The sequence below is a fragment of the Lissotriton helveticus genome, chromosome 11 (genome assembly GCF_964261635.1).
Source record: "Lissotriton helveticus chromosome 11, aLisHel1.1, whole genome shotgun sequence".
In the NCBI taxonomy this organism is placed as follows: domain Eukaryota; kingdom Metazoa; phylum Chordata; class Amphibia; order Caudata; family Salamandridae; genus Lissotriton; species Lissotriton helveticus.
Window position 1 is genome coordinate 1,062,794,786 of NC_136072.1, and position 22,404 is coordinate 1,062,817,189.

Consider the following 22,404-nt stretch of genomic DNA (forward strand, 5'->3'; position numbering starts at 1 on the left):
AGTGAGTAGAGTAGTGAGTAGTGAGTAGAGTGGAGAGTAGTGAGCAGAGTAGTGAGTAGTGAGCAGAGTAGTGAGTAGAGTAGTGAGTAGAGTAGTGAGTAGTGAGCAGAGTAGTGAGTAGTGGGTGCAGAGTAGTGAGTAGAGTAGTGAGTAGAGTAGTGAGTAGTGAGTAGAGTAGTGAGTAGTGAGTGCAGAGTAGTGAGTAGTGAGTAGAGTAGTGAGTAGAGTAGTGAGTGCAGAGTAGTGAGTAGAGTAGTGAGTAGTGAGTGCAGAGTAGTGAGTAGAGTAGTGAGTAGAGTAGTGAGTAGTGAGTGCAGAGTAGTGAGTAGAGTAGTGAGTAGTGAGTAGAGTAGTGAGTAGAGTAGTGAGTAGAGTAGTGAGTAGTGAGTGCAGAGTAGTGAGTAGAGTAGTGAGTAGAGTAGTGAGTAGGACATCACAGGCAGCAGCTGTGCAAGCTTCTTACACTCACAAGGAGACCACAGGCAGCTGAGGTGCAATCTTCTCCCACTCACAAGAACGACATCACAGGCAGCAGCAGTGCAAGCTTCTTACACTCACAAGGAGACCACAGGCAGCAGAGGTGCAAGCTTCTCACACTCACAAGAAGGACATCACAGGCAGTAACGGTGCAATATTCTCACACTCACAAGGAGATCACTGGCAGTACACACCACATGAACACACTCCATAACACATAGCAACAATACATTGGCATTTACAATGCCATTAGCTCAAACTCAAATAAATCCGAGCCCGATTGCATTTCTAATGCTTGTTTCCTATATAGGTATAGTTGTCGGGGAGGGCAGATGCAATGTCCGGGCCGGAGTAGTCATTTAGCCCGGTCTCTGTAAGAAATAGGGCCGCAGGTTGGGAGGAAGTGAGAGGGTCGAAAATATCTCTCTTGTGTTTAGCTAATGACCTACAGTTTAAACTAATAAACGTGCGTACTTGGGGGGGGGGGGGGGGGTATGTTCTGTGAACAGTACGATGACCTGAGGCTAAGGAGGACCTCTCTAGTGTAGGTAAGAGGTACTCCGGGATGTTTCGTTCCAAGGGAAGTGGCCCCTGGTCCCGGCCCGGCGCAGACGGGTTGGACTTTGGCGCGCCATTGTCGCGCCCGCTGCACGCGTCCGTTGCGCGTCGGCCAGCACATCGGTATAAGAGGGGAGGCGGCGGTAGGAAACTAGACCGCTCCCCCCTTCCGCCGGAAGTGAGTCAAGAGAAAGCAAGAAACTCCCTCCACAACAACGAGCTAGGCTCGGGGTGGAACGGGGAGTGGGAATCAAGTGAAAAGCACACGTGAGGTCTTAAACGCATACAGCGCAGCGCCTGAAATCGTGCCCCCTGCTCTCTCACAGCAGCAGCGCCAGTAGCCAGGAACAGTATTGCGCTAAGAAAACAAGTTTTAAAAATAATCCCGCAGTGCGAGCAACTCAGTCGTGCCCCCTGCGATGGTAGCTAATAGGTTTAAAAGAACAGCACAGTGCGAGCACAGAACTCGTGCCCCCTGCAGTTAAAAGCAAAGCGCAAAAATGAGATGTTAACAGGTAGCAGCACAGCAGCACTCGTACCCTCAATCGGTTAACACAGATAGGAGTAAATTAAATGGTTGTGCCCTGCCGTTATGATAGCCGCCAAATGCAAAGTCCACATAGACAGAGCCAACAAAGGGAAACATTCAGATACAGTGCTTTTGACCGGTATGGTCATACCACTACTGATAATAAGCCATGTGTTACATTTTGCCAAGTACAAATTGCATGCCTTTGCTATACGGATCTTACAGAATGTAAAATATATACTAAATGATTTTGTTTTCAGTTTTATTATTTTTAGTACAATGTCTCACGAAGTGCTACTGCTTCCTTTTCTAAATTGCAATTTTACTGGCATAATTAATAACACATCTCCCAAAGGAATGACCATGGATTCACTTAACAGAAAAATAAATGTTTCTAACCGTAATTCCGTACTAAATACAATAATACATCTAACTCTCCACTCCGGCAATATCCTATAGCATGCCTCCACATACCTACAGCTACATTTCCTATATCATTTTTAGAATGCACACCAAAATCAAGTGTCAACTGTAAACTATTCAGAAGGCAAGGAGAAAAAAAAATAGGTGTACCTGCTGCATGGCCAGGTTATCGGAGAACACGTTGGAAAGGCCTTTTTCAAAAGTCTCCGGTAAAGAGTGATACATTTCCTTTTCATCCAACTTCCAATAACTCAGTCCTAGAAAAACAATAAAATGATGTTAATCGATCCGATGTGAACTGTAACAAAAATATTGACGCAGAACAAAAAGCTAGCCCATATATGGAAATGTGAACAAATACGGACGTATGTATTCTGTCAAATAAACAACAGTTTTCAGCTAACACATATACAACATACCCTTCCATGACATCTGGTTTTCCAACTTGTGAAGTTTTGCAATATTGTGAAAAACTCTAAAGTTATATTCTGTTAATATTAAATGTATTAACTTATGAGAGTCTAATTATAAGCGCTGCAGTAAGTTTGGAATCGGGCGGAAACTGTGTCTTTTCCCCAGATTAATTTACACGTTTCATGCGAATTGCATTCAGGCCAGTGTTTTTGCCCATGGAATTTCCTCCCATAAAGGGGAACTCTTTCCATTTTAGCATAGTACCTAAACTGATGCAAGGCAGCTCCAGTTAGTGAAAAGAAAAAAATGACAATCACCAAGAGGTTAAAATTAAGCATACAACTTCATGTTATTTCTCCTCATGGTAGCAAGACTCATTTATTTATCTGTTTATTTCTCAAAAGAGCCAACTGTCCCCCCTACCACAACTTGAGGGCACTAGCACATACAGAAAATAAAGGAACTAAAGATATGAGGAAGAGAGGGGAACAAGCATATACTTACACTTATATTCACAGGTAGCATTGTGAGCCATGCAGAAAAAAAAGGATGTTGAACTGGAACTTTCTGCAATTGTTAGGACCCTCTGGCTTAAAATTAGAGGTCTTATCCTTAATGTGCTGTGACTATTTTCCAGAACTCACTACCAGCATTTAGCCCTCGGCACAAGAACAGTGCAAAGATGTTCAACACTCCAGGAATTTTGCAGGTGGGGCATGCTCTATCCACAATAAATAGGAAGTTATTCAGACTTTCACTGTAGTCTAGCCCCACCTGGGAGGTACTCTAGGCCTCACCCGTAGGAGATGCACGTCTTGATGCGACACCATTATCTCTATACAGTATTGGATGTCACACTGGCTTTGTACTTGCAGGAGCACTTAATTTGACACACCTAACTGCTTTCCTGGAACAGTTGGAAAAGAAATGGAGGTTAAGACCATAAAAATGTATGCCCAAGAGACAAAAGATCTGCACCCGACCTTCATGTCTTTCAAGTCTAAAACCCTTATGAATGAGATAATACTTGGTAAGATATTCATTTTCAAGAAAATATCCTTCAATATTAGAACTGGTTTTCTGACCATCTAAAGAGCACACTCAAATGACATAATGAGACATATTGTGCCAAAGGGGGCTTGGTAATCAGATATACTACAAATGTCTGCATACTTGAACAAGTCTTCCAATGGGGAAACTGTCCACAATGTGCTGCTGGCACTACCTTCCTAAATACACTCACTGCTACAATGAATTTCCCTGGCTGGATCAAACGTGGTAAGAAGTACATCAATATAGATCCAACCCCTGTTCCAGAAAGCACTGCACTAAGCATCCCCAGACTGATCAACATCCTCAGACTGACCAACATTGTTTAAATGTCCCCGACCTCATGTCCAAGGCAGCTTTACCACCTCAGCAACTGGTATTTAGTGCCAAAAGACATGAGAATTGCCAGGATCTCCTGCAATACTCAGTGTCACGAGAGCCAGGAAGCCTTCTATTGCTAGCTCATTCAACTCTTCGACAGGCCAATTAACAGTCAATAACAAAAACCTAGAAGATCAGTAAATATGCATGAAACGTTTTTGTCAAGCAGGCATTCTGGAATCCCATTAAGGAATACAAAGATGATCAAGAGCCGTCAGTAGCCTTTGAATGTTCCTCAATATTGTCAAGCAGGAAACCATGAAAACAAAATGAATATGCTTTCCCAGCCCCCACCCACCAATCCATTATGTCCACAATCGTACACGTCTATTGCCTCCCTCCAGCCAGCAGCAAAAACACATCCAAGCGCACGTAGACAACCATATGTCTGCTCTTTCCCTTTACTGCTTACCAACCATTAAACATCCACAGGATAACAATTAAAATATTAACTTGTTTTTTTATATAGTATTTCATATACTAATTCATACTGTACTCAACAGGTATTACTATTACTCGATGTAATGGTAGCCAGTTTTCTGGCCTGAAAAGCAATGCTGAGTTGGCCTCGTAGGGATTCAACCTTGTGACCTGCGGACCACCTGTAGAAGATTCCGGGGCATTATTTCACTTGCAAATCTCTCACTTTTCAACTGTGAGCAACCACTTGAATAATACTTTTTTTATTATCATGAATTGTATCTTGTTTTTAGTGCACTGCTCTGCCCATTTGTGCCTGGTCTGCGCTAGAGTAAAAATTAAATCTAAATATGAATGAATACATCCTCAAAAAGACACTTAAGTTTTACTTCTTGGAACTGGAAGACCTCAACATTGGATTTCACAAATTCAGGAGCAATGTGAACAACAAAAGTATCTGGTACACCTCAAAGCAGGACATACATTTTATGTATGGTGAAGTGAAGAACTTTACCCCCACCACACATACTCCTAGTTCAAGTGATCCACCAACACCCCTGTGGTTATGTAATGCCTTTTAATAAATGTGTAAAGTATTTCTTGCACAGATACTTTTCTGACCAATAAACCAGTCAAAGAAATGGTCCCAATGCACCTCACGATCTCATTGCATCTATGCCACGGTGCCTTTTGCCTGCATCTTCCACAATATAGGCAATAGGACTGCTGCACCTGATTCCACTTACCTCCCTTACCACTGCATCCAAAGCCTTCCAGAATGTAGCACTACAGCACTCTTCTCAATCTTTCTCCACATGACAGGGTTCCTTCACACAAAGGTCTGTATAAATGGGCACTACTTGAGGAGTGCTGAGTGTGAAACATACATCAATGGCTTAGTGGTTGCTTAGCAACACCTAGCTATGGTCTGCTCAAACAGATGGCACCCTAGACCAGTCCTACTTCCCAGGACAACCGTAAGAGGGCATCAATGAAACCAATAAATAGATGGAAAGACAAAGATACAGACTGGACCCAATCCATCCTTGGGTGGGGCGGGGGGGGGAGCATGACGCCCAAAAAAAGCTCAGTGTAAACAAAACAGACCCTTGCCATGGCTGTACCAAAGGAGCAAAACAAATGCAAAACTAATATAATCTATTGATCGGAGCACCACAAAAGCCTACTCTGAGTAAGAGCATACATGCAACAAAGCATTAAGCAGTCCTTACCTCAAAGAAACAGCGATTAATAATAAAGGTCAACAGGCTGAAGGGCCTTTTACCACTGTTCTGAACTATTCTGTCTTCATCTACTGTACTGAGAATTCTAGTTCTATAACATACAAGGACAGTTGCTTAAGATGGTAGAGAGACCGGATGATTTTGTAATTGCATAGCTACCATTTTTAGAAAGAAATATAGAAAATTTGACTATGAAGCATAGTTAAGTACTGCCAGGGTTCGTATTTCTTATGAAAAGGAGCATATAGACCTGTTTAAAAGCTGTAGGCTCATGTAACCTTCCGTTAAATAAGCGTTGACAAGTGTTAAATGATTAAAGACAAGAAAAAGATTTAGAGACTAATGCAGCATGATTTAAAAAAATCCCAATACACTACATGTGTATTGGGATTTGATCGCAGGATTTGATCTTCTCCGTCAGAACAACAAACAAAAATTACTTCCATGACGAATTTGATGTTAAGCAATAGTTACTTCATTTAACTTAACATTTCTGGATTCAGTGAAGGTACCCCCAAGTTGCATTATATTCACAAACATGGAGGATGATGAACTAAGAGTGGGCGTCGATCCTTGTTTTGTATCAACAACCTGAATAAGATTATTACAAATTCATACATATTTATTATAAAATCATCAAATTAAACATAAATTCACAGCCGGTGTAGGCAAAACATCTAACAAATGATAAAATAGTGATTTTAATGCAAGGATCGAGCAACCAAAGTATTCTTTAATGAATATCGAATGTTAAGTTAAATGAGGTAATCATTACCAAATTCCTCACTGAAGTAACTTTTTTAACATACTTTACTGCAATGACACAAGTCTGAAAATATAAACCATCATCAACACATAAATGAGGTGTTTTAGAAAGGTATAGATGATGATTGGACAAGGTGATCAATACAGGTGTTTATTCCCACATGATCATCAGACACCCAAACGTTTCTGCGTTAGTGTTTTAGCCAGATTAATTTTACCTGAACCATCGGAGAATAAGGAGCTTGGACTATCACTTTGCCTCCGACCAAAGGACATCTGCGATGACGAAGAACAGATCTAAAATGTACCAGTAAATATCAGAGTTAATGTTCGGAGGCATGAAGTGCAGCGCAAAAGTAAGCAACACACAATCAATATTTTATAGCCTACCAAATTCTATTTAAATCTTGGGAGGAAAGGCAGTACTTTTTCTTTTCTTTTCATATTCACACAAACCAACTTTCAAATCACCCATTTCACTTAAGTACGTAAATTAAGGGATGGTTGTTGTCTCTGCTCATTCAATTTGCCTCTTTAAGTAAACCAATATGCCCCCTCTGCATTATTGCGTAAGTACTGAACTTTTTGCAATCATTCCATAGGTCAATATTCTGCCCTCACTTTCTTAAACTGGTTTTTACTGGTTGTCGAACTCCCCCAGCTAGGAGATTTTAAAAAAAAAGCATTTTTCCTACCAAAACTAATCATACTTTCAGATTTCCGTTCAACTTGATTGTGTTTTCTCCGACTCGGGAATCCAGAGAGTAGATGGTCAACTCTACAAGCAAGTTAACCAGCTCTACAGAAGTGGAAACCACCTTGTGAATAAAGGTGCCTTGTCTCAGTCCAAGCTTGGACATGCCCCTGTCTTGAAGCAATGATTTGATATTGTAGGCATCCACAGCACAAGCCCCATACACCTTCCACATTATGACAAGTAAAACTTAATGACTAACAAACCTGCGGCTACACTGCAAAGGGACATGGGGGTGACTATTTTGCAGTTAAGGGTGCTTCTTTCCACATGATTTCTCCTAGCACAGCCGGTTACTCTGACATCCGGTAAACGTTCTTTTATCTCGATGGCAAGAACATTATGCGACTTATGAATTAACCGTTCTGTTGTCTATTTTTCTTGAACTCATTCAGAAAGGAGAAAAGGTGTAGTTGATACTATTGGCACATGTTCCTGAACAGGTAAATGGGACTACTGCTCAAAGATCTCATACAGACAAGATTGTAGCAAGTGAAAGCTTCTGTTCACAGATAACCAGAAGGCAAAGCCACAGGAAACGGGATAGTGACACAATAACATACCTTAATGTGGTGTCCCCATTTACAAAAACACCCATCACTTTTGTACATCTGTTTAGCCACCATGATAACCAGTTCAACCACTTTGTCCTGTTCTACAATCTCAGCAACCAGGTCCATTTTTATTTCCATAAACATTTGGACATGTTTCTAAATAGCTTTTTATTGCAACCATTAAGAAATACAAGATACGGATCCATTTTCCTTTGACTGGTTTCATTATACATGGGATGTCCAACTGTGGTCTACAAAGGCCAGACTGTAGGAAGCTGCTTCTGTATATGATATTGCCATTAGGTGGTAATACGCTGCAAATAGTTCAGGCAATCCCCAAAAGTGTACAGGGCTCAATGTAAAACCCAAAATGCTCTATTAGCGGTAGTGTGAGTTAGCAACCTTAGGCCTAACACAGAGGAGTGTAAGACATATATTGCACAACAGTGATCAACAATGCACACACGACTCAACAAGGAGGTCCAGACCAATTTTAGAAAATTAAACTTTGTTTTATTTTAAGACCAAGATCTTTGTAAAATGTAAGTATGTTTTAAATCAAAAAATACTTTTCACTTTGAAAAAAATCGACACTTACAATCCCAGTCTTCGGAGACAAAACTGCACCACGAGCGGCACAGGAGCAGCCAGGTGCAGGGGTCAAAATCCGAATTCGGCCAATGCTTTCCAATGGAGACAGAGGTGCCTGGAGCCACACTGCTTGCAGGTAAGTAGATCGGTTGCAGGGGTCAAGCTTTGGCAGTTATGTTAAGCACGGGGAGGGGGGGGGCTGCAAAGCAGCACTAAACATACACCACCAGCGACACAGGGGCGGCCGGGTGCAGGGCGCAATTTCAAAATCAGGAGCCCAATGCCTTTCTTCTTTTGGCAAAAAGGCTGCAGGTGTGGCACCAGAGGTTGCAAGGGGAATACCGCAGACAGCAGAGGTATATTGAGATCTAGGGGGTCGGAGGGACACCATTGGTTCAACTCACCAAGGCTCAGGGGCTTGAAGTGCAGGGGTGCCTTTCGACGTCCGAGTCTTTTTACCGGAGCTGGTCAAAGTCAGGGGGAGCCTCTGAATTCACACTGCAGGTGCCGAAGAGGCCAGGAGCGGTCAGCCAGTGCTGGACAAGAGGACAGGATCGATGAGGAGACTTCACTGCACAGGTGAGCCACTCAGGCCGTGGGCATCTGGAGCAGAGTGGACAGGAGACGCAGATCTACCTTGATCCGTCTTGGACTAGGTTTCTTCTTGACAGGTCCGCTGGAGATTGGAATCTTTTTTGAAGGCAGCAGTCCTCCCATGGTTTTCAGAGGTCGCTGGCTGCAAGACAGGTCACAGGTTCACAGAAACTATAGACAGGCCGGTAGGGCTGGGGCCAAGTAAATGTAAATGTAAAATGTAAATGTAAATGTACAGGAATTTATATAGCGCAAATCACCGAGCGGTTTCTAAGCGCTTGCTTAGGGAACCCGTCCTGGTATTCCCCTGTGAGATAACCCCCGCAGGGTATCCGCAAGGTGAAAGCCAGGCATCCCGCCGCGAGGGGCCGTTGTGGAGATTAAGCAAGCTATTGCCCAGAGTCGCAGAGTGTGAACCCGTGAATCGAGTAGGCACCGGAGCGAGAATTGTCGAGTCCATGGACATTTTAGGACTCAAGACCCCGCCGAGCCGGGAATTGAACCCTGGTCCCGGGCTGACCTCTGCTTCCAGGTCTGCCTCCTCTAACCAGTGAGCCACACTTCTCCACAGCCAAGGCAGTCGTCATCTTCAGTCTTCCCTGCACAGTCGTCTTCATTCTTTTTAGGTTATCACAAATCTAGTTTCCAGGTCTGGGGGAGCCACCTAAATACTAGATTTAGTGGTGTTTTAGGGGAGTAGTAGGTAGGGCCAATGGGCCCCTAACCTGGTGTGACAACACCCTCTATTATGGTACCCTCCTGTGGGAGAGGGGCATAGACCTATCCATGATTGGAGGGACTGAAAGCTGTGCTTCACCTTGCCTCTCACACCTCAGGGGTGGGGTTGGCAGAAGTAAGCACACCTCCGATTCTTTTGAGTTTTTCTAGCCGGCTTTCCCACCCAAAGAGACACCCAGTTGCTGCCATCTGCTGCTAGCTGCAGAGGCTAGAGGTTGCATTAGAAAGGCGGCAGGCCTTTGAAGAGTCCCTCTTCGAGCACTGGTCCATCCTGGGGGAAGAGGAGTGACACCTCTGCCCAGGATATGCATTGCTTCTGGTACCAAAAAGCAGGAGCTCTCTAACTAGGGGTCCAGAAACATGTATGGTGGATGGTGGCTGGCTGCCTACAGACAGTCAGTGACCACACCACGGTTGGTAGGTTTTCAGGGGGCACATCTACATGGTACAATAAATCCTACACTGGCATTAGTGGGGATTTCTGAACGGAGTAGTTTGGTACCAAACACTCCAGTGTTCAGTGAAGATATCTTAGTGCTGTGGAACTCGAGTTGTCAAGTTTCCAGCCCATGTACCCTCTATGCCTTCACTGGCACTTACAATACTAAGGAATTGAGCCCAATATTGTTGGGGCATATCCGCTCCTGCAGATATGCCCTCATCTGTGGTATAGTGCACCCTTCCTTAGGACTGTGAGGCCTGCTAGAAGGGCCTGCTAGAGGGGTGACTTACCTATGCCTTCAGGCAGTGCTAGTTGGCATGGCACACAGGCAGGGTGTCATGTGGACTGTCGTTTTCTCCCTCACAGGGGGCATGCAAGCTGCAAGGGCAGTGGCATGGTTCCAGTGAGGGGGGCGGGTCCCAGGCAACCCACTTCAGCTCACAGACCCTAGGTACTTGGAGTACCATTTACTAGGGACTTACAAAGGGCAGACGTGCCAATTAGGGATTTGTTTTTAGGGAAGGTGCACTGGAAGAGGGGACCTGGTTGGCAGGGACCCTGTGCACTACATTTGAAACCATATCAAAACAAAGCAAAACGTGGGGGGATAACCATGCAAAAGAGGCACTTTCTCACACAGACCCATACCAAATTTTCAGGGTAAACACAGATTATGTAGCACCAGTCCTCATAGACAGCATTGGACATGCCTGGACCAAACGAAATGGCCTCACAAATAACAATTTCAGAAGAAAAACAAATCATTGGTAGAAATGCATCAAAAATGCCACCGGTTTCTGAATATTTTGCCTAGTTTCACTCACTCAATTGTGTCTAATAGCTTATTAAGACCTATTATGGACCACAATAAAACCTTACAATGCACTTTGTGCCACCCACTGCTTACTATTGGGAGGCTTTCTTGTCACGAATGTGATTGCTTCTTACTCTATGGTTTTCCTTCCTCTTCTTGTGTTGACCCTCCCCGGTCACACACAGCACAGTGTCTTTAGCAGCCTTTTGATCGGATGACTTGAATACTTCCATTGCTCACAAAGAGGGAATGAGATTTTTTTTTCATTCAGCACTCAATAAGAGTGCATGTGCTTTCTTGCTCTCTCCTACAAGTGCTCTTCAGCCCTCAAATACCTATTCCCAGACCCTCAATGTTTACAATTGCTTTTCATCATCCTGAGCTCTGGTGAATTACACTTTTCTGAAGGTTGATCTCTAGTTGACTTGATCATTTTCCGGGGGGCACAGTGGTCCAACGCATTTAAGATTTCTAAATTTAAATTCTCTACATGTTCGGAGAGTTCCCCCGCTGCAGTATGTTCTATTGGCGAGAAATGAGAAGCAAACAGTTCTGGAGTTGTGAGGCTCCTTGACCTTTTCAAGCTTATTGAGGGTATGGAAGCGCTATTTTTCCTTGCTGGGAGAATAAAAGAGAACATTATAAAAAAAAAAAAGATCTGTTCAAATAAAGGATCGATCCCCAAGATGTTAATGGATACTATATTAGAAAATTGAAGATCAAGTAGATCAAGTGTATGCCCCGTGATATGAGTGGGTCCCTCTTAAGTTGCAAGATAAGGATATCATTTTCTAGTTGCTTACACAGAAGGTCTTCAGAATTTCTATGTAAACAACTAGAAAATGATATGCAGATCTTGCAACTTAAAGAGTGAGTCCGAGTATCCACCAATATCGAAGAATGCTCAGAATGATGAAATGAAAATGTAAACCCTTGGAACACGATGGAGGCAATCCAAAAATAAATATCATAAAGCCCTAAAACAAATAAAGAAAGCCTACTTTATCAAAGGAATTGAGGAAATAGAAGCTCATCCAAGGAACTGTTTAGAATAGTGAATGAACTTTCCAACCCAGTAGGCCTTTCTCAATTAATGACTCCTGCTGAAGCTAATTGTGAAAAAAATCACTGACTTCTTCAACGATTAAGTCTTACAAATTTACTCACCATTTAAAACACAACCAGTACTGGAGGAGATAAACTGGGAATCCCAGGAACCTCATCCGGATGTAACCTCTTATTTAGGAATTTTTGAATCCATCACGGAAGAGCAAGTTGAGAAATTAATGAAAGAAGTAAAATCAGGATCCTCGCTAGATTTGTGTCCCCATTTTATCTATTTGCGGTTAGCAATATTACTGTGTCCCCACTTAACGCAGACTTTTAATGAAGCAACGTTTCCGGATTTGTGGAAAGAAGCAGTGATATCCCCACTGCCAAAAAACCATGCTTAGTTGTCTCCATCCTTTCGAATTATTGACCAATTTCTCAGCTCCCATACATGTCCAAAGTTTTGGAGAAATTGATTAGCAAACAACTGACTGCTTATCTAGAGACCAATGATATCTTAGATCCCTCGCAGACAGGCTTCTGAGCAAAGAACAGCACGAAGGCTACACTTCTAGCAGTGTTCGATAATATCAGATTACTGGTGAAGCTGGGAAAAACTGGAGCCCTGATCATTTATGACCGGTTGGCAGCATTTGATATTGTATCACACAGTCTTCTGATGGGAAAAACTGCACGAAAAGGACTTCACTCCAAAACTCTACAGTGGTTTAGCTCGTTTTTTAAGAAATAGAACTCAGAAAGTACAACTGGGTTCTTTTACATTTGTCTCAAAATAAGCAATTGTGGAGTCCCACAGGAATCATCGCTGAGCCCAACACTGATCAGTGTATCGGTTTCTTCATTAGCCAGCTTTTAGGAAAAATGGGGATTTTACAAGTGCTTTTATGCGGATGATACACAGTTGATGATAGAAATAGGGGAAAGACACGAGGACACCAGAGATAATTCGGTTGACTGTATCAGAAACTGCAAATTGGATGACAGAGCATTGTCTCAAACTAAATGCAGGAAAGTCAGAAATACTACTCTTTGGGGGAGCACATTTAATCTGGGATTCATCTTGGTGGCCTATGCTGTTAGGAACAGTGCCAGAGCCCAACGGGTTGCAAAAAATCAAGAAGTTCAGGAAGATAGTGCATTATCCATGCAAAATCATGTAAAGGCAATGTGTGGCAAATGTTTTGCCCTACTAAAATTGTTAAGGAAACTAAGTGGATCCGGGACAATTGGAGGAAAACTATAGTTCAGGCTTTGATAACAAGTAGACTGGACTGCAGGAATGCTTTGTATGTTGGCATGTTATATTACTTGTTTTCTGTTGTAAACAGGGAGTTAGGTCCTGGGACGTACGGGCAGCTGGACCATATGTAAATCTTAGAAAAAGCGTAGTGCTGGCCGTACAAATACTTTGTAACGTCTCCTTAATTGGAGAAACAAATCACCTATTGATTGAGGATTTGTATGGTATTTTTATTTATACCTTATGAATTATTCATTTTCAAACAACACATTATAGTTTGACGAAAAAGACATCCAATATATACACAATTATTCAAAAACTCAACAGTACAAAATTATGACACTACTACATAAAACATGAAGCAAAACATTTCATATGCACATTTCATATGTACATTTGCACAATATTCAAATTTGGTCAATATCATATATACATTACCAAAATGTTCATATTATTGATGCAATTCCAATCAAGGAATGGTGAACACAATTAAGAGAAAATCAAGATGAAATCAAATGGAGAACAGATTAATCAGTAACATGCACAATCTTAATCAGTGAAAGAAAAGAAAACACTGAATCAATGTTTCAATCATTCAAAAGTGCTATTCTCCAATAGGCCGATGCGTTTCGAACTCGAGATATAAATTAACGGGTTCTCATCAGGGCTGGGTGATTTTCCTGTTTGATTTTGTGCAAAAAATAAAGAGAAAAATATATACATGAGTTCCTGAATTAAAAAAGCCTCTGTAAAAAGCTCCAATGTGAACTGTAATTATGATGGGGTTACCTTACAAAAGGCCGTCGCACTTTTTCTATAGGGTTTCAGTTGGGGGGTTCAGTTGCTTATTGTGGTCCCTGCCGGAATTTCTGAAAGAGGGACAATTTGTGCCAGGATAAAGTCCGTTTTTGATGCCAACAGCGTGCACCATTTTATGGACATTTGTGACATTTATTACCTGAAGCTGTTTGCATTGGGCATCTCTGGTGATTACACAGGGGACTTGTGACGTGCCCACCGGGACCGGTTGCGAGCCTAAAGGGTTAAAATGGGGTGGGATGTAAAAGATACTCGTTTTTTGCTGAACCAGGTATGCAAAGTTTTGACTGAGCAACGCATGTACCTGCGCTTGGCTTCAAGTGTTTTCAAAACCTCCGTCGGTTATACTGGTGTATCACAGATGATTTTCGGGCAGATCAGCGTGGTTTAGTGCAGTGCAGGACCTGCAAGTGGCAACATAGGTCGTTTGTACCATCATTACCAAAAAGCGCTGACTTCTAAACTCACATTATCAAAATGCAAGGCAACAATTATTCACAACAGGCAGACGCTTGTACCTTGAATTCAGGTCATGTATTTTGAACTGCTTGTTGCGAGTTTAGGGCTGCATCCCTGAAGACCAAGTCAGATCGTGAATAAATCTGCAGGAAAAACGGGCGCTCAGTCACTGACTGGTTTATTTATAAAATATCCCTGATTCAAAGCGGTAGCGATTGCTGGGGTTCACTTACCTTTTGGCTTTGTGTTAAAGGCTCTCCTTCCAAGTGCTGGCGACCAAACATCAATGCGCCATGTTGGAAGGGGGGTGGGTACTATATTAAGTCACCTGACTTCAGGAATTGTGGGACATGTAGTCCGGGATATGTCATTATGTTTCTGCAGTGGAGATTTACATTTATAATCTTGAAATTTCAGACATAGAGTTTAGCCCAGTCTGGTGGCTATTGAATCGTAATATCAAGTAAGCTTCCTTTTTAAGTAGGGCATCATCAACATCAAGGACTCTTCTATTGTGCCCAATTGTGTGCAGGACTGTCCATTTAAAGTACATCTCTGTGTGCCCATGATCCACAAAATGTTGTACCATGGGAGCAGATGTGACTTTATTCTTAATGCGCGATCTATGTTGGGTGACTCGGGCATTAATTTGCTGGTTCGTTTTGCCTATGTACAGTTTGTTGCACACGCAAATAATTGCGTAAACCACATTTTTGGTTTTGCAATTGCTGAAGTTTTCATTTTTCCATTTTGTATGTCTGTGGGTGAATTCACTGCCCTCGATCGTTGTGTCACACGACACGCAGGTGCCACATCTGTGGTGGCCCGTGATCTGTTTCAAGCCCCATGCTGATAGCAAGTCATGTTTAGGTTTATCCACCCTTATATCAGCACGAATAATCTGTTGTCCGATGCTTTTATTTTTTTTAAAAGCAAAGATGGGCTTCGGGAATGGGCATTCCAGCTCTTCAAGCAAATGCCAGTTCTGAAGTATAGTCTGTCTAATTTGGTGGGCATGGGCGCCAAACGTTGTCACACAAACCATTTTGTCTAGTTCCGGTTTGGTTTTGCGTTCGAGTAGGCACTCTCGTGGAGTGTAACGTGCCCTCTTGCATGCGTGTTTGAGCAGTTTTCTGGGGTAACCCCTCGTCACCATCTCTTCGCAAAAATTCTTGGCATGTGAATCAAAATCTGTAATCTCTGAGCAGTTCCTCCTTATGCGGAGCAGCTGTCCATAGGGCAAATTAGTCCTCAAATTCCTTGGGTGTGCACTCTGATGGTGGAGGATAGTATTTCTGTCAGTCTCTTTCTTAAAAAGAGATGATTTGAGACGTCCTTCCTTACATTTTATTTCAACATCTAGGAACGTCATCGTAGCATTGCTCTGTTCCATTGAAAACTTAATGTCCGGATGCTTATTATTGAGCCACTGATGGAATTCAGTCAATTCGGTGTGGTTCCCCTGCCACAGGAGCCACACGTCGTCAATATATCTGAGCCACTGTTTAATGTGTTTCTTGTATGGATTATTGTTCTCCACGAATTTGTTCTCGTACTCAGCCATAAACAATACGGCCATCTCCGGCGCATAGGGACAACCCATGGCTGTCCCCTTGATTTGAACGAAGAACTCATCGTTAAAGCGAAAGTAATTTTTCTTCAACGTGAGCTCAGCAAGTTCTAAAATGAAAGACGTGGGAACCCTGTGTGGTCGTATTCTCCTATCTAGGTATAGCTCCATCACCTCTAGTGCTTCACTTTGAGGGATTTGCGTATACAATGATGTCACGTCCATTGTGACCATGATTTCGGTGGAGGCGTTGAACTCCATGTTTTCAATTTTTACCAGGAAATCCGTGGTGTCCTGTAAGTATGATTTAACAGTGGTCAAAAACGGTTTAAAAAAATAGTCAACGTATTTGGACAGCGGTTCCAGGCACGAGTCACACCCTGAGACGATCGGTCTTCCAGGGGGCTCTGCTGGGTTCTTATGTATCTTGGGAAGAAGATATAACACGGGTGTGCGGGGGAATTTTTTCACTAGAAAGTCTTTTTCTTTCCCACCCACATACCCACCGTCATATCCCTTTTGGATAAGGTCCACAATTATTCCTTGGATTTCTTTTGTTGGGTCCACAGTTACTTTTCTGTACCAGGTTTGGTTGTTTACCTGGAGTTCACCTTCCTTCAAGTATTTATCCCTCGGCCACAGAACCGTTGCTCCGCCCTTGTCGGCGGGCTTTACTATGATTGTGCCGTCTTCGCTGAGGCCCCTCAGTGCTATCCGTTGGTTTTTACTCAAATTGGGTTTGACAAACATGTGCTTTTTCTCAAGATTGTTAATTGAGGAAAGAACCACTTCCTCAAAAGCACGAATCTGTTTAGGAATATTCTGGTTGGGAATAAATGTGGACTTGTTCCTCAGCCCAGTTGTTTCATAGTTGTTTGTGAGTGGCTGGTTGTGAAAGAAAGCCTTGAGCCGGATCTTACGGCAAAATGCGATCATTTCCATTTTAGTTTTAGTGAAATTTGGCCGTCATCTTCATCTGACTCGTCCGGCCCTGAATCACGAGGTAATACCAACAAGAAACAGGTCTCTTTTTAGAGAAAGGCCAGCAAAGCAAACCCAGACAAAAAATACCATGGGAAATGCGCACCCGGAAAAACTCCTACAAATCATGGAGGCGCCATCTACAGTAGTTAACTTGTCAACTAAAATTCTTACAGCGGACGAGCAATCTGTGCTCAACTTGGGACTGAAATTTGTGCCGAACACACGGCCGAATTTCACTAAAACTAAAATGGAAATGATCGCATTTTGCCGTAAGATCCGGCTCAAGGCTTTCTTTCACAACCAGCCACTCACAAACAACTATGAAACAACTGGGCTGAGGAACAAGTCCACATTTATTCCCAACCAGAATATTCCTAAACAGATTCGTGCTTTTGAGGAAGTGGTTCTTTCCTCAATTAACAATCTTGAGAAAAAGCACATGTTTGTCAAACCCAATTTGAGTAAAAACCAACGGATAGCACTGAGGGGCCTCAGCGAAGACGGCACAATCATAGTAAAGCCCGCCGACAAGGGCGGAGCAACGGTTCTGTGGCCGAGGGATAAATACTTGAAGGAAGGTGAACTCCAGGTAAACAACCAAACCTGGTACAGAAAAGTAACTGTGGACCCAACAAAAGAAATCCAAGGAATAATTGTGGACCTTATCCAAAAGGGATATGACGGTGGGTATGTGGGTGGGAAAGAAAAAGACTTTCTAGTGAAAAAATTCCCCCGCACACCCGTGTTATATCTTCTTCCCAAGATACATAAGAACCCAGCAGAGCCCCCTGGAAGACCGATCGTCTCAGGGTGTGACTCGTGCCTGGAACCGCTGTCCAAATACGTTGACTATTTTTTTAAACCGTTTTTGACCACTGTTAAATCATACTTACAGGACACCACGGATTTCCTGGTAAAAATTGAAAACATGGAGTTCAACGCCTCCACCGAAATCATGGTCACAATGGACGTGACATCATTGTATACGCAAATCCCTCAAAGTGAAGCACTAGAGGTGATGGAGCTATACCTAGATAGGAGAATACGACCACACAGGGTTCCCACGTCTTTCATTTTAGAACTTGCTGAGCTCACGTTGAAGAAAAATTACTTTCGCTTTAACGATGAGTTCTTCGTTCAAATCAAGGGGACAGCCATGGGTTGTCCCTATGCGCCGGAGATGGCCGTATTGTTTATGGCTGAGTACGAGAACAAATTCGTGGAGAACAATAATCCATACAAGAAACACATTAAACAGTGGCTCAGATATATTGACGACGTGTGGCTCCTGTGGCAGGGGAACCACACCGAATTGACTGAATTCCATCAGTGGCTCAATAATAAGCATCCGGACATTAAGTTTTCAATGGAACAGAGCAATGCTACGATGACGTTCCTAGATGTTGAAATAAAATGTAAGGAAGGACGTCTCAAATCATCTCTTTTTAAGAAAGAGACTGACAGAAATACTATCCTCCACCATCAGAGTGCACACCCAAGGAATTTGAGGACTAATTTGCCCTATGGACAGCTGCTCCGCATAAGGAGGAACTGCTCAGAGATTACAGATTTTGATTCACATGCCAAGAATTTTTGCGAAGAGATGGTGACGAGGGGTTACCCCAGAAAACTGCTCAAACACGCATGCAAGAGGGCACGTTACACTCCACGAGAGTGCCTACTCGAACGCAAAACCAAACCGGAACTAGACAAAATGGTTTGTGTGACAACGTTTGGCGCCCATGCCCACCAAATTAGACAGACTATACTTAAGAACTGGCATTTGCTTGAAGAGCTGGAATGCCCATTCCCGAAGCCCATCTTTGCTTTTAAAAAAAATAAAAGCATCGGACAACAGATTATTCGTGCTGATATAAGGGTGGATAAACCTAAACATGACTTGCTATCAGCATGGGGCTTGAAACAGATCACAGGCCACCACAGATGTGGCACCTGCGTGTCGTGTGACACAACGATCGAGGGCAGTGAATTCACCCACAGACATACAAAATGGAAAAATGAAAACTTCAGCAATTGCAAAACCAAAAATGTGGTTTACGCAATTATTTGCGTGTGCAACAAACTGTACATAGGCAAAACGAACCAGCAAATTAATGCCCGAGTCACCCAACATAGATCGCGCATTAAGAATAAAGTCACATCTGCTCCCATGGTACAACATTTTGTGGATCATGGGCACACAGAGATGGACTTTAAATGGACAGTCCTGCACACAATTGGGCACAATAGAAGAGTCCTTGATGTTGATGATGCCCTACTTAAAAAGGAAGCTTACTTGATATTACGATTCAATAGCCACCAGACTGGGCTAAACTCTATGTCTGAAATTTCAAGATTATAAATGTAAATCTCCACTGCAGAAACATAATGACATATCCCCGGACTACATGTCCCACAATTCCTGAAGTCAGGTGACTTAATATAGTACCCACCCCCCTTCCAACATGGCGCATTGATGTTTGGTCGCCAGCACTTGGAAGGAGAGCCTTTAACACAAAGCCAAAAGGTAAGTGAACCCCAGCAATCGCTACCGCTTTGAATCAGGGATATTTTATAAATAAACCAGTCAGTGACTGAGCGCCCGTTTTTCCTGCAGATTTATTCACGATCTGACTTGGTCTTCAGGGATGCAGCCCTAAACTCGCAACAAGCAGTTCAAAATACATGACCTGAATTCAAGGTACAAGCGTCTGCCTGTTGTGAATAATTGTTGCCTTGCATTTTGATAGTGTGAGTTTAGAAGTCAGCGCTTTTTGGTAATGATGGTACAAACGACCTATGTTGCCACTTGCAGGTCCTGCACTGCACTAAACCACGCTGATCTGCCCGAAAATCATCTGTGATACACCAGTATAACCGACGGAGGTTTTGAAAACACTTGAAGCCAAGCGCAGGTACATGCGTTGCTCAGTCAAAACTTTGCATACCTGGTTCAGCAAAAAACGAGTATCTTTTACATCCCACCCCATTTTAACCCTTTAGGCTCGCAACCGGTCCCGGTGGGCACGTCACAAGTCCCCTGTGTAATCACCAGAGATGCCCCATGCAAACAGCTTCAGGTAATAAATGTCACAAATGTCCATAAAATGGTGCACGCTGTTGGCATCAAAAACTGACTTTATCCTGGCACAAATTGTCCCTCTTTCAGAAATTCCGGCAGGGACCACAATAAGCAACTGAACCCCCCAACTGAAACCCTATAGAAAAAGTGCGACGGCCTTTTGTAAGGTAACCCCATCATAATTACAGTTCACATTGGAGCTTTTTACAGAGGCTTTTTTAATTCAGGAACTCATGTATATATTTTTCTCTTTATTTTTTGCACAAAATCAAACAGGAAAATCACCCAGCCCTGATGAGAACCCGTTAATTTATATCTCGAGTTCGAAACACGTCGGCCTATTGGAGAATAGCACTTTTGAATGATTGAAACATTGATTCAGTGTTTTCTTTTCTTTCACTGATTAAGATTGTGCATGTTACTGATTCATCTGTTCTCCATTTGATTTCTTCTTGATTTTCTCTTAATTGTGTTCACCATTCCTTGATTGGAATTGCATCAATAATATGAACATTTTGGTAATGTATATATGATATTGACCAAATTTGAATATTGTGCAAATGTACATATGAAATGTGCATATGAAATGTTTTGCTTCATGTTTTATGTAGTAGTGTCATAATTTTGTACTGTTGAGTTTTTGAATAATTGTGTATATATTGGATGTCTTTTTCGTCAAACTATAATGTGTTGTTTGAAAATGAATAATTCATAAGGTATAAATAAAAATACCATACAAATCCTCAATCAATAGGTGATTTGTTACTCCAATTAAGGAGACGTTACAAAGTATTTGTACGGCCAGCACTACGCTTTTTCTAAGATATTACTTGTTTTCAGCAGCCAAGCTAGTCTGTAACAAGAACAAATTTAGCTCGGCATCAAAATGTATGGGTATGATACAAGGGTTGCCAATGCACCAAACTGGGAAGTTTAAGTTACTGTGCCATGCACATAGAGCATTACATAAGACTGGCCCTAGAATTCTGCTACACAAAGTTGAATTGCAAGAACTAAGATCCCGTAATCGTGCATTAGCCAAAACCAGATAAATAAAGAAAGTTGGAGCAGGAGGTCGCTCTTTTTCATACCAGGCATCCGTACAATTGTATAAATTACCATTAGATCTAAGCCTCACTAAAGACTGTTTGGGATTTAGGAAGAAGCTAAAAAAATGGCTGTTTAAGACATAATGCTCCTGGGGTCCTCACTAACTAATGCTTTCAGAAACTTATGGGAGTTATAACTAGCGTCGTGATAGCCTATTGGGATGAATGTTTCGCTCTATAAATGCCATAAATAACTAATAAATAATATTGCTTCCCACCCCTCGCATGTTGTCTGTAAAACCACAGCAACAGGGATACTTTTCCCATGGTATTACTAAAAAGCCAATAAGGGAAAGTGTGTTTTATCTCCTACATTCCATAAATTGCTTGAAAACACAGGCCCTATCATCATCATAATAAACTTTATTTGGTTATTACGACCCATAAAAGTGCAAATATTTACAGTGCATTAGTCCAGCAATAAATACAGAACCGAAGTACAATACATCAGTTATAAAAAAAAGTTTGTGCCATCACTATTAAAATATTAAAACTGCATTAAAAAGATAAAAACTGGGGGAGGAGTCACGCACCGGTCCAAGATGGCCACGTGAGTGCTCGGCTCCGCCGGATCTGTCCCACTGCCCCAATATCCTGCCACTTATCCTGTCGCCTGAGCCTGCCGCTGGTCAGCTGAGGTGAAGCGGTGATCGGCAACGTGACTCCGGCCCCGCTGTACCATCGGGGACCGGAGATACACCACCCGTTATCAGAGGCCTACTGATTGTCTGGAGCCTGGGGCTCGATTGCTGCAGAAGCCGGCCGCAAATGCGTCGACATTAGGGCTGACACCGGAATTTGCCGGTCGGGCCCCGGAACTATTGAAATACTCGCCGCGGCATGGGAGCGGCTGGGATTGCTGCCGTGTGACCCCCGCCACTTATATGAGCCGCAGATTTCTGACAGAGGAGCGGCGCTCGTTGTGGGAGCGCGAGCGGTGCTCGGGGCGGTCGGAGAACTGTGCATTGACCGCTCCCGGTAAGGCCGCGCTGTTAGAGGGGCCCGTCCACATTACCCTGGCGGTGGGACCAATGTGCTTGTGACGCGACTCCCCCTCGTCCACCGGCCGGAGGACCCCCTGCAGTGGTGGAGAGTGGCACGGCCGCGCCGTGGTGTGACTTGGCCCTGAGGGGGCAGCCTGCATTGGAGCCCACATTGGTTTACCGCTTGCTGTCAGCAACTGAGATCCCCATGCCTGGGACCCACATTGCCACCTAGTCACGGGGTCTGGCCTGGCACCCGAGTGGCCACAGCCTGGAATGGTGGCCGGATTGCTTTCGTGTGGTGACAGGTGAGCGCAGATATTGGCCGACAACTTGCTG

At 43.1% G+C, this 22,404-nt stretch overlaps 1 protein-coding gene across 2 annotated transcripts in view; it reads right to left on the reverse strand.

The window, feature by feature from the left end:
* Nucleotides 1-22,404, reverse strand: part of MPHOSPH9 (M-phase phosphoprotein 9) — a 584,582-nt gene that overhangs the window by 372,253 nt on the left and 189,925 nt on the right. For both annotated transcript variants that reach the window (XM_078667592.1, XM_078667591.1), the window contains exons 7-8: nt 6,480-6,558; nt 2,138-2,244 (exon numbers count right to left, since the gene is read on the reverse strand). In XM_078667592.1, the coding sequence (XP_078523718.1) occupies nt 2,138-2,244; nt 6,480-6,558 (186 nt within the window). The remainder of the gene's footprint in view (nt 1-2,137; nt 2,245-6,479; nt 6,559-22,404) is intronic.